Below are 12,699 nucleotides of genomic sequence, written 5' to 3'. Positions count from 1 at the left end.
AGCTAATGTAAGTCTTCAGATCTCAGGCAAAGTTACTCATCACGTAAACCAGGTGGCCACTACCATAATAGACCATGGTAACACCAGCTAAGTGTTACAAGATGCTGCCTGTCCAGCTGAATGGATTTTCTCCCTCTGGAAAAATACAGCCATTGGATGTTGTGGTCTTGCCAAGGTGGATACATCCTAATCTCGTCTAACCCATTCAGAACAAGTCAATGCTTAGCAGTGTTTTCATGTTGAAGCTATCACACATGTTTTCATAATGAAACTATCACACAGGTTTTCATTAAAAAACATGCTCCCATAAACTCAGTGCTAGAGAGATTGATTGCTGTTGTTTTTTGCCGCTGTGTTGGCCCCATTTAGAATCACAATACTGTGATTGGCGCAGCGGTCTAAGACACTGCATCTCAGCTGTAGAGGCATCACTACAGACCCTGGTTCGATCTCGGGCTGTATTACAACCGGCCGTGATCGGGAGTCCCATAGGGCGGCGCACAATTGACACAGCGTCGTCCGGGTTAGGGGAGGGTTTGGCCTGGGGGTAGGCCGTCATTGTAAAATAAGAATTTGTTCTTAATTGACATGTTAAATAAAAGTTAAAAAATTACATCTTGTTGTTCACTCATAAGGGGTTGTCTGTAACGATGTGCGCTGAGAGTCGGGAAGCAAGTTCAGGGAGGGAGTATTTTAATAAATAAACACAACATAATACAAAATGAGAAACACGAACAACGTACAGACATGAAACACGAACAGAAACATCTGGGGAAGGAACAAAAGGGAGTGACATATATAGGGAAGGTAATCCAGGGAAGTGATGGAGTCCAGGTGTGCATAACGTTGGTGACAGGTGTGCGCCATAACGAGCAGCCTGGTGACCTAGAGGCCGGAGAGGGAGCACACGTGATATTGTCTCATGGTAAAGCCTTTAATATGGTTAGGGTCAGGACCCTGTGACCTGTCCAGGAAAAACCCTAACCCTACTTATAACTGTTATATTATTATTTTGTTAGGGCCCTGACCTTTACCCTGGTCTGGTGACGTGGCCCTAAGTGTGTAAATGATATTGTGACAATTGACATTGCATATGTCATTGTTATGGACTTATAATCACTATGTAGGAAGTACAATGAAGATGTTCATTGATATAATTTAAATCACTACCCAAATTAAAATGTGCAAATTAAAAAGAAGTGACTTAATTTAACAATATTAAATTTGATCAAGACGAACAATACAATTCCTGTCCTTTTGTTGTTGTTGCAGGTTATGCTTCTCAAAAGTCCTCTGTTGAGTCAGAAACAGAGTGAAAAGGGCTAAGGACTGCGTCACAACATACTGCCCTGACCTCGTGACCCCGCACGGAGCCATGAGTAACCCTAAGGATGCCAGCGACACCAACGTCGCCACCAACACCAAGACCGCGGTCACGTCAGCTGTGAGTTTAAAACTTTACACATTAGTTACTCTAGACCAGAGTAATGCACCCCGTGTGGTCCCAAGGACCGAGTTTGGGAAACGGTGTTCTACACACACATTATTTGACATTTATTTATGTATTTATTTGTTGGTGTTTTTACTTATTGGTCAGGTAATGCTTACATTGCACCCAGTAGTACCTGTAAAGCCAATTCCATGCTCTATTACAAATGAATCAAAAACCAAAACCAACTACCACCCCCATGTGTATGGCTGTTTGTTGGAGACTGTTCCGCTGTGTCGTGACCCCAACGAGTAAATGTGGTTGAAATGACATCATTACAACAATTATGACATCATTTCAATCAGTTTTGTTCAGTTTTGCCTGCTGGGACATGAGCTAAACCCCACTAACTAAGACCCAGTTTTGCCTGCTGGGACATGAGCTAAACCCCACTAACTAAGACCCAGTTTTGCCTGCTGGGGACATGAGCTAAACCCCGCTAGTTAAGACACAGTTTTGCCTGCTGGGACATGAGCTAAACCCCACTAGCTAAGACCCAGTTTTGCCTGCTGGGGACATGAGCTAAACCCCGCTAGCTAAGACCCAGTTTTGCCTGCTGGGGACATGAGCTAAACCCCGCTAGCTAAGACCCAGTTTTGCCTGCTGGGGACATGAGCTAAACCCCGCTAGCTAAGACCCAGTTTTGCCTGCTGGGGACATGAGCTAAACCCCACTAGCTAAGACCAAGTTTTGCCTGCTGGGGACATGAGCTAAACCCCGCTAGCTAAGACCCAGTTTTGCCTGCTGGGACATGAGCTAAACCACTAAGACCCATGAAGTGTTTAATTTTTTTGCCACTGTTGGCTAGTTCCTCTCAGACATGGGTGACATGTGGTGGTACGACGCCCACACGCCAGCATTCCTGCCTAGATTTACTTATTAATACCAGCTTTGACTTAACCCCAATGCTCATATCGGGGGTGGGAGGGAGTGCTTGTGGGTGGGCGGTTAAGGTGGTCGTGATGACGCTTGCGTGACTGGGAGTATGTGTGTGTGTGTGTGTGTGTGTGTCTGATGAATGCAATTTCCTCCCCCTCTTGTCCGTTTTGATCTTTGAGGGCTGGTTGCTCTCGGTCAAACAATAGACAGCCCAAAGAATTGCAGCCCAAATAAACACCTTTCATTACTATGGCAACCTGACGGACCATACGCACCTGTCAATCACTGCTGGGGTTGGTGGGGCATTACCACTCACTGGCCTTTAGCAAGGTTTTGCTTACGATCTTTTCTCATCGCTGCAACTCCCCAACGGGCTCGGGAGAGGCGAAGGTTGAGTCATGCGTACTTCGAAACATGACCAGCCAAACCGCGCTCCTTAACACCCGCTCGCTTAACCCGGAAGCCAGCTGTACCAATGTGTCGGAGGAAATACCGTTCAACTGACAACCGAAGTCAGCCTGCAGGCGCCTGGCCTGCCACAAGGAGTCGCTAGAGCGCGATGAGCCAAGTAAATCCCCCCCGGCCAAACGCTGGGCCAATTGTGCGCCGCCCTATGGGACTCCTGGCCAGTAATGACAGAGGCTGTAGTGGCGCCGCAACACTGCAATGCAGTGCCTTAGACCGCTGCACCACTCGGGAGGCCAGAATTGAACTTTCAAAGAATGTGTGGAATACACTGAGTATAACAAACTTTAGGAACACCTTCCTGATATTGAGTTGCACCCCCTTTTTGCCCTCAGAACAGCCTGAGTTCATCGGGGCATGGACTCTACAAGGTGTCGAAAGCGTTCCACAGGGATGCTGGCCTATTTTGACTCCAATGCTTCCCACAGTTGTGTCAAGTTGGCTGGATGTCCTTTGATACACATGGGAAACTGTTGAGCATGAAAAACCCAGCAGCGTTGCAGTTCTTAAAAAAATACAAATATTTACACATTTTTCATGCTATCCAATTGGTAGTTACAGTCTTGTCGCATCGCTGAAACTCCCATACGGACTCAAGGTTGAGAGCCGTGCGTCCTCTGAAACACAACCCAACCCAACCGCACTGCTTCTTGACACATTGCCCACTTAACCCAGAAGTCAGCCACACCAATGTGTCGGAGGAAACACCGTACACCTGGCGACCGTGTCAGCATGCACTGCGCCCAGCCTGCCACAGGAGTCGCTAGTACGCGGTGGAACAAGGACATCCCTGCCTTGCCAAGCCCTCCTCTAACCCGGACGATACTGGGCCGCCACATGGGTTTCCCGGTCGCAGCCGGCTGCGACAGAGTCTGGACTCAAACCCAGAATCTCTAGTGGCACAGCCTTAGACCACTGCGCCACTCAGGAGGCCCAGCGCTACAGTGCTTGACAGACCGGTGTGCCTGTCATCTACTACCATACCCCATTGCCCATTCACCCTCTGAATGGCACACATACTTAATCCATGTCTCAATTGTTTCAAGGTTTTAAAAAATCCTGATTTAACCTGTCTCCTTCCCTTCCTCTACCCTGATTGACGTGGATTTAACAAGTGACATCAATAAGGGATCATATCTTTCACCTGGATTCACCTGGTCAGTCTCTGTCATACTCTGTATGTTGACTCATGTATTCAGTAAGTCAAGTCACAATGTCATCCTACCAACAGTAGCCTCTATGCATACTGATTCTATAGCCAGCAGAGTACCTCACAGAGTATCTCATTAACTTAAACAAAAACATGTTTTAATTTGTGTGTCAGTGTGAAAAAAAATGGTCTTGTGTGTAAAATTGCAAAATAATTCAAAGCTAGAGGTTTTCCAGAGCTCTAGTAATTTAACCAATGTTGTCGTTCACTCACTGTCCGTGAGTCTGTGTTCTTCAAGGAGTTACACATTAGCCGGGATTAATGTCAGTGTTGGTGCTTGACTGGGAATGACAGTATTACCATAAATCTATTTTGTCTAGGTGTTTTATGTTCCTTGTGAGGTGTGTGTTTGATTGAGAGTCACAGTTTGTTTGTCTAGTGTGTGTGTGTGTGTGTGTGTGTGCTCTGCATGCGTAGAACCCCAAGGCGGCCTGGTAATCTGCACAGAGATTATAAACGAGTCCCAAATGGCACCCTATTCCCTATATAGTGCACTACTTTTAACTAGAGCCCAATGGGCATTGGACAAAAGTACTGCACTATATAGGGAATAATGTGCCATTTGGGACGCCGGCTATGAATCTTATACGGGGTCATTATGTCACCGGACAAGGTCTACTTCCTGTCTGGACGGACTACTCTTGTCATGTGACCAGAGGCATTCCAAAAAACTGCCCAAACGTAGCTTTTCCCTGCTATTTTAGATTGCCCTTTTTGTTGTAATGCTCGTCATGAGCAGCTAGCGTCCTTTCGCTACGTGACTGTGACAGATAGCTGATGCTACATGGACTTCCTGCTTGAAATCAAGGTGAGTGCCCTGTGGGCTGTTCCAGACAGCTGGATCAATGAGTTACCGGCTAACTGTTCAAAATTACTAGTAACTTAATATTTAAAAAAAATATATAGACCAAAAAATGTACAAGGTATAATTGATTCGACAACCAATATCCAAATATAGCTTTCTTAATCAACCAGAAAATCAAGATTTATAACCCACAGGACACACACTGGTTGAGTCAATGTTGTTTCCACGTCAGTTAAAATAAGTGACGTTGAACCAACGTGGAAAAGACGTTGAATTGACGTCTGAGCCCAGTGGGATGTGGCTGTTTATCAGAGTTAGCTGACTAACTTAATAATTCTATGGATGTAGCCATCGGGGTGAACAACGTTGATAGAGGCAACAATAACAGTGTTCTTTCATTAAATGATTTAACTAAAACGGTTTAATAAGTAATTTCTACAAATGATTGAATGGACTTGGCACACCATCAATTCCTGATCATATGTGGAGTGGAAAAGAAAAGATTTGACAAGAAAATCACCTTGAAAATCTTCATATTTTATATTCAACGCAGTTTTGATTTCATTCTATTAAATGATTTAATCATTGCACAATTATTTATTTGTCCAGACAAGCTGTACTGAGCCAGCAATGTGATGCCAAATTCCTGTTAATATAAAACATTGATTTTGCTGTTTCCAGTGAAAAATGTTGTTTCCAACCTTTAAAGCTCATACACAGTGGTCTAATCACTAAGGACTGTAGTTTAGTGAGACTCAAGGTCTCCTCCCCTACAAATGGATAACTGGATAACATACTGTAACTGGGCAAAACTGAACGTTTGTTTACAGCAACCTTCAAGATCTTCACAACACATTCATCTCAATCACGACCCAGCTAATATCACTCAATCAGTGTGAACATCACAGTAAAGACAAAAATCTATTCTAAGAATAAGTATATCAGGATAGTTGAACGTGAAGATTACCATAACCCTTCTCAATCAAAAGGGGTTTTAGTACGTATTTATGTGGTTAACATTGTGTTACAAAAAATGATAACCCGGGAATTGGAATAACATCACGGATTGGACCCCAACACACCGCAGGGGGAGAAAAGGCCACGAAAGATTCAGACGCAGTTACATAACACCACAGCAGACTCTTAAAACCACCTGGGTTTCCCAACACAGCGGGTCAAACCAAATGTCTCTGCCTTTGGTGGGAAAATGAACAGCAACACAGCCTAGAGTTTCAAATCTTAGTGAGCAAAGTAGCTGTTGACTATGGTTTTGATTCATAGGTACATCAGGTATCTGGGGGGTGGCAGATAGCCTACTAGTTAGAGCATTGGGCCAGTAACAGAAAGGTTGCTGGATCGAATCCCCGAGCTGACAAGTTAAAAATCTGCCGTTCTGTCCCTGAACAAGGCAGTTCACCCACTGTTACCCCAGTAGGCTGTCATTGTAAATAAGAATCTGTTCTTAACTGACTTGCCTAGTTAAATAAAGGTTAAATAAAAAAAAAACATTAAAGAAATATGCATGTATTCACTAAGATACAAGTTGGGACAACTGTAGGTTACAATATACAACAAATGATGTAGATGCCAGCCAACCAGCGAAATCAAATATATCAAGTTATCACGTGACTGTAGTAGCAGTGCCTGCCTTCCATAAAGGATGGACTATTTATAATACAGAGACAATTCAATAGCAGGTCTCAGGAGGCCATTCCATTTCTATGCTAAATGTAACGCTACACAGCCATTCCTCAGTGTTATAGCTCTCTGGCTTTCTTTAAAACTCCTTCGGGATCGGTGTCCCGTCCACGGGACGGTTGAGCTAACGTAGGCTAATGCGATTAGCATGAGGTTGTAAGTAACAAGAAAACCTCCCAGGACATAGACATATCGGATAGTGTCAGAAAGCTTAAATTCTTGTTAGTCTACTGTCCAATTTACAGTAGCTATTACAGTGAAAGAATACCATGATGTTGTTTGAGGAGATTGCACAATTTTGAACATGAAAAGTTATTCATAAACAAACTAGGTACATTTGGGCAGTCTTGATACACATTTTTGAACAGAAATGCAATGGTTCATTGGATCAGTCTAAAACTTTGCACATACACTGCTGCCATCTAGTATCTGAATTGCAACTGGGCTGGAATAATACATTATGGCATTTCTCTTGCATTTCAAAGATGATGGTACAAAAAAATACAATACGTTTTTTTTGTATTATCTTTTACCAGGTCTATTGTGTTATATTCTCCTACATTCCTTTCACATTTCCACAAACTTCAAAGTGTTTCCTTTCAAATGGTATCAAGAATATGCATATGCTTCCTTCAGGGCCTGAGCTACAGGCAGTTAATGGGGCAGATCCAGCTAATATCATATTTACTTAACTGTAGAAGACTAGTCCATATCAGCTAATATCATATTTAACCAACAGTGCAGTTCAAGAAGAATAAAACATTTACCATGTAGACTAAAATAAAAAGTAACAAAATAAGAATAACAATAACGAGGCTATATACAGGGGACACCGGTACCGAGTCAGTGTGCGAGGGTACAAGCTAGTTGAGGTAATCTGTACGTGTAGGTGGGGGCAAAGTGACCATGCATAGGTAACAAACAAGCAGCGAGTAGCAGCAGTGTACAAAAGGGATGTGTTTGCTCCATAAAAATAAATACATGTGGTAGTCACCTTACAGTCTGTGGCTTTAAATTGAACCCCAAATAGTGTTGAAATATTTTTCTCGTAGATATTGTATGTAAAAAGAAGGTGTAGGTGAGGTGGGTGACTTTCAAGAGGAGAGTAGAAATTATCAAGCAAAACAAGAGATTAATCCGTGAGCTAGTATTCAACAGATTTAATAGGTTGTTTAAGCAAGAGTTTTTTGACCTCTATTGGAGTCAGGTGTTACTGATATAAAATTAAATGAGACACATTAGTGTGTGTGTGTGTGTGTGTGTGTGTGTGTGTGCACGCACTATGATGACTGTTTTTTAATCATTCTTGAGACACTTTTTCTATATGTGTGCTGTAGTATAGTTGTACGATATTAAGATATTTACTTAGTAGCACTAGTAATTAGGTCTCGTATGATTTGAACTGTTCACTTTGTGACCTTTTCATAATTGACCTGTAGTATCACTCAGCTGTTTTAAGATTCCCCTGATGCAAGCATTTGAAATGATATTGCAAATGGAAATGTCAAGCTCTGAGCAGATGAAAACATGTGACTATTGTCCCGTCCCTGAGGAGCTGTGTCATGAAACAAGATGGCTGCTTAATAGGGGACCTGAGGTTAATCCTTTGTGACGTGGAAAGGTTTATTGTTGTGAGGATGTGGTCTGTTGATTTATCGTAGGACTCACTGCTCAGAGAGGGCATTGCTGAATCACAGGAAACAACTTTTACTTTCACTCACTGAGTACCTGCCCGAAGGCTGATATACTGTGTGTAGCTATGCTAGCATTAGCTCAATGGTACCATACCTTTAGCATTTGCGATTGTGGCTCTGGTTAGCATTAATATTACGATGACTAACCCTTGCATTTTGGGTATTTGTTTCTCCCCTATAGATTGTGCTATGAGTTTGAGACTATGTTTGATTAAGTCAAACTCGTATTAGCATAGATTGTGGCCTATTTGATAGTTTTTTTTTGTCCTGTATTCAAAAAAAAAAAAAAACTTATGAAGGTAAAATGTCTAAACGACACCAACCTAAGTAACAAAAGGATGCAGGCTTGAGCTCAAACTAAGTGAACCAATGTCTCCTTGACTTTTCCCTTCCTTTTATCTAACCTCGTAGCCTTACCACAAAGAGACAAAACCTCAGAAACACTACTGTTTATGTAGCCATGGGGGTTGCGTTAACCCGAAGGAGGCTAGCCCTGGGCCTGTATTCATAAAGTTCTTCAAATTAGCTGATCTAGGATCATCTGTCCATGTAATATTATTTATTATGATCTAACAGGCAAAAACTCCTACTTTGCGAATATGAACCCTGGCATCGGCGGGGCAATATATCCCCTGCTACCCAGAGGTGGGCCTCCTCTGAAAACAAACGCTGTTGGATGGACCAAAAGCATGCGAGCCACCAGTGAATCCTTGTGATAACATCCCCTAAGTTCTATCCTTATCGATTACATCCCACAGGCAGCAGGGGGCTGTAGCCTCCACCCTCAGCCCCGTTGTCAGAACATAAGTCAGTTTACTGTTCATGGTGGTGATCTGGTTCAGTTTCATAGCATTTCATAACATTTCAAACTGTTTGTTTGAATAGGGACAGATACAATTAAAACATTGACACATTGAATACACAATCAGCCGGAGATGCATTGCATCATGGCCCTTTAAGCATATGCTAATGTGCATTGTTGTCTCTAAGATGAGAATGATAGGTTTGTATCTGGTCATCACTGTTTTCTTAAATGGTTTTTATGGAAATACTTAGTCTCATAATGATGCGGTTGACTTGTTAAGATCTTGATATTGTTTACAGGTTGGAAGTACAGTGCTTGGTTAAATACAGCCTATGAATTTTATATATATTATTTTAGTAGAGGGCATCATTTAAAAACATATTTTTATTTAACTTGGCAAGTCAGTGGCAGACTTTGTTGTTTTGTTACCACTTTACCTGCATTTTATTTTATTTATATTTTTTTAAACCTTGATTTAACTAGGCAAGTCAGTTAAAAACTTCTTCAGGATGGGTGGGTCCCCGGCGGGATGGTTGAGCGAACGTAGGCTAATGCGATTAGCATGAGGTTGTAAGTAACAAGAACATTTCCCAGGACATAGACATATCTGATATTGGCAGAAAGCTTAAATTCTTGTTAATCTAACTGCACTGTCCAATTTACAGTAGCTATTACAGTGAAAGAATACCATGCTATTGTTTGAGGAGAGTACACCGTTTTGAACATGAAAAGTTATTAATAAACAAATTACAAAATTTTTAACACAAATGCAATGGTTCATTGGATCAGGCTAAAACTTTGCACATACACTGCTGCCATCTAGTGGCCAATATCTAAATTGCACCTGTGCCGGAATAATACATTACGGCCTTTCTCTTGATTTCAAAGATGATGGTACAAAAAAATACAAAAAAGGTTGGTTTTTTCTTTGTATTATCTTTTACCAGATCTAATGTGTTATATTCTCCTACATTCCTTTCACATTTCCACAAACTTCAAAGTGTTTCCTTTCAAATGGTACCAAGAAAATGCATATCCTTGTTTCAGTGCCTGAGCTACAGGCAGTTAGATTTGGGTATGTCATTTTAGGCGAAAATTGAAAAAAAAGCCCATGTGTGTTTTAATATATAGGAAATTTAGGAGTGTATCTATGGATGATATGTCTTTGTTGGTACTATAAGTTTGATACAGCAATGGCCCTGGTACAATATGTATATATATATATATATATATATATATATATATTGCAATGAAATGCAGTACTTGAAGTAGTATCAAGTCAGTCACCTGGCATGTACCAGTGACTTTGTCTCCCCCTAGTGGTGTCTATGATGCCATGCACTTTGCACTTCCATGTCTACCAATCATATCCTCTAGCCTTAAAACTTAATTCTGGACCTCGAAGCCAGTTCCACTGAATTTTTTTCATGGTTCCCCTCTAATCAGGGACTGATTTATACCTGGGACAGCAGGTGTGTGCAATTAATTATCAGGTAGAACAGAAAACCAGCAGGCTCCAGACCTCATAGGGTAAATTTGAATACCCCGGCTCTATAGCATAGCACATGAGCAGTTTAATGACGATGCACATTTACTGTTAGCAATTATGCAATTGGCATGCCTTTTCTTGAATGTCCTAACAAAAAGTTGCTCTAGATGTAATGTAATTGTAAATCCGTGCTGAAATCATCACTAACCTCTATCCACCCATACCCTCCTCCCCCCACCGCCGCTAGCCGGTTCAGCCGCCGCCCTCTCCTCGGCGGATTGATGATGACGAGGACGAAGAGCGGGACCTGAACAAGACCCTGGGAGTGCAGCGGTTCCAGCAGATCCTCCACCCGCCGGCCCGTGGACCACCAGAGAAGCACCGGGCCTATAACGAGGAGGACTTTGAGTGTGAGCCACCCACCGCTGATTTAGCCTAGTTACCTTTCACATCTATTCAATCACTGTTTCATGCAGTGACCATGTAGGGCTATGTAATTACATTGTGTTTGAAAATAACCTGCATAGACAGAGACAAATGTGGCAAATGTGTGTTCGCTTAATATGCACATCCCTGCCAGTTAAATAGCATAGGACTTGGATAGGGAGCCATCTTCTCTATGGTAAAATCAGATCAAATCAAAATGTATTTATCACGTGCGCCGAATACAACTGGTGTACTGTAGACCTTAAAGTGAAACGCTTACTTACAAGCCCTTAACCAACAATGCAGTTCAAGAAATAACAAACATTTACTCCAGTCATTCTCCTGACCCTGTGGAAATGAGCACACTACTGTGGGTTCTGTTTGTCTTTACTACGTTGAACCTGTGGAAATGACCACACTACTGTGGGTTCTGTTTGTCTTTACTACGTTGACCCTGTGGAAATGACCACACTACTGTGGGTTCTGTTTGTCTTTACTACGTTGACCCTGTGGAAATGACCACACTACTGTGGGTTCTGTTTGTCTTTACTACGTTGAACCTGTGGAAATGACCACACTACTGTGGGTTCTGTTTGTCTTTACTACGTTGACCCTGTGGAAATGACCACACTACTGTGGGTTCTGTTTGTCTTTACTACGTTGACCCTGTGGAAATGACCACACTACTGTGGGTTCTGTTTGTCTTTACTACGTTGACCCTGTGGAAATGACCACACTACTGTGGGTTCTGTTTGTCTTTACTACGTTGACCCTGTGGAAATGACCACACTACTGTGGGTTCTGTTTGTCTTTACTACGTTGACCCTGTGGAAATGACCACACTACTGTGGGTTCTGTTTGTCTTTACTACGTTGACCCTGTGGAAATGACCACACTACTGTGGGTTCTGTTTGTCTTTACTACGTTGACCCTGTGGAAATGACCACACTACTGTGGGTTTTGTTTGTCTTTACTACGTTGACCCTGTGGAAATGACCACACTACTGTGGGTTCTGTTTGTCTTTATTACGTTGACCCTGTGGAAATGACCACACTACTGTGGGTTTTGTTTGTCTTTACTACGTTGAACCAGTGGAAATGACCACACTACTGTGGGTTTTGTTTGTCTTTACTACGTTGACCCTGTGGAAATGACCACACTACTGTGGGTTCTGTTTGTCTTTACTACGTTGACCCTGTGGAAATGACCACACTACTGTGGGTTCTGTTTGTCTTTACTACGTTGACCCTGTGGAAATGACCACACTACTGTGGGTTCTGTTTGTCTTTACTTCCTTGTTTGCGTTTGACATCAGTCATATCAATCAATGTCTGCAGACCACCGCCACTCCTCTCATCACATCCACCACCCGCTGTCCAAACTTCCCCCGGAGGGGAAGAAGAAGAAGAGCAACAAGAGGAAGAAGGGAACGGGACGGAGAAGAGGATCTGGGGCCGGAGGAGCTCCCACCATAGAGGAGGACGAGGAGGAAGAGGATGTGGAGGAAGAGTCCTACAGCCAGTACGATGGAGAGGGAGGGCAGACCACCACACCTGATACAGACATGGACACACAAAACGAGGACGTGCAGGTGGAGTCACAAGCTTATAATGGTTTATACAGTACAAAGGGTATACACACCATACATACTGAACACACGCACACACACACTATAAGACACACACACGCACACGCACACACACACACTGTAACGGTTTTGACTTGAGGTTATTTATAG

At 42.6% G+C, this 12,699-nt stretch overlaps 1 protein-coding gene across 1 annotated transcript in view; it reads left to right on the top strand.

Annotated features, from left to right (window-relative positions):
- Positions 1-1,375: 1,375 nt before the first annotated feature.
- Positions 1,376-12,699, top strand: part of LOC120019936 (anion exchange protein 2-like) — a 38,788-nt gene continuing 27,464 nt past the window's right edge. Inside the window, exons 1-3 of the mRNA XM_038963347.1 lie at positions 1,376-1,444; positions 10,782-10,944; positions 12,299-12,552. Of these exons, the coding sequence (XP_038819275.1) occupies positions 1,376-1,444; positions 10,782-10,944; positions 12,299-12,552 (486 nt within the window). The remainder of the gene's footprint in view (positions 1,445-10,781; positions 10,945-12,298; positions 12,553-12,699) is intronic.

The sequence above is a fragment of the Salvelinus namaycush genome, chromosome 25 (assembly GCF_016432855.1).
Source record: "Salvelinus namaycush isolate Seneca chromosome 25, SaNama_1.0, whole genome shotgun sequence".
Lineage (NCBI taxonomy): Eukaryota > Metazoa > Chordata > Actinopteri > Salmoniformes > Salmonidae > Salvelinus > Salvelinus namaycush.
Note: the sequence above shows the minus strand (reverse complement) of the source record. Positions and strands in the feature narration are given on the sequence as shown.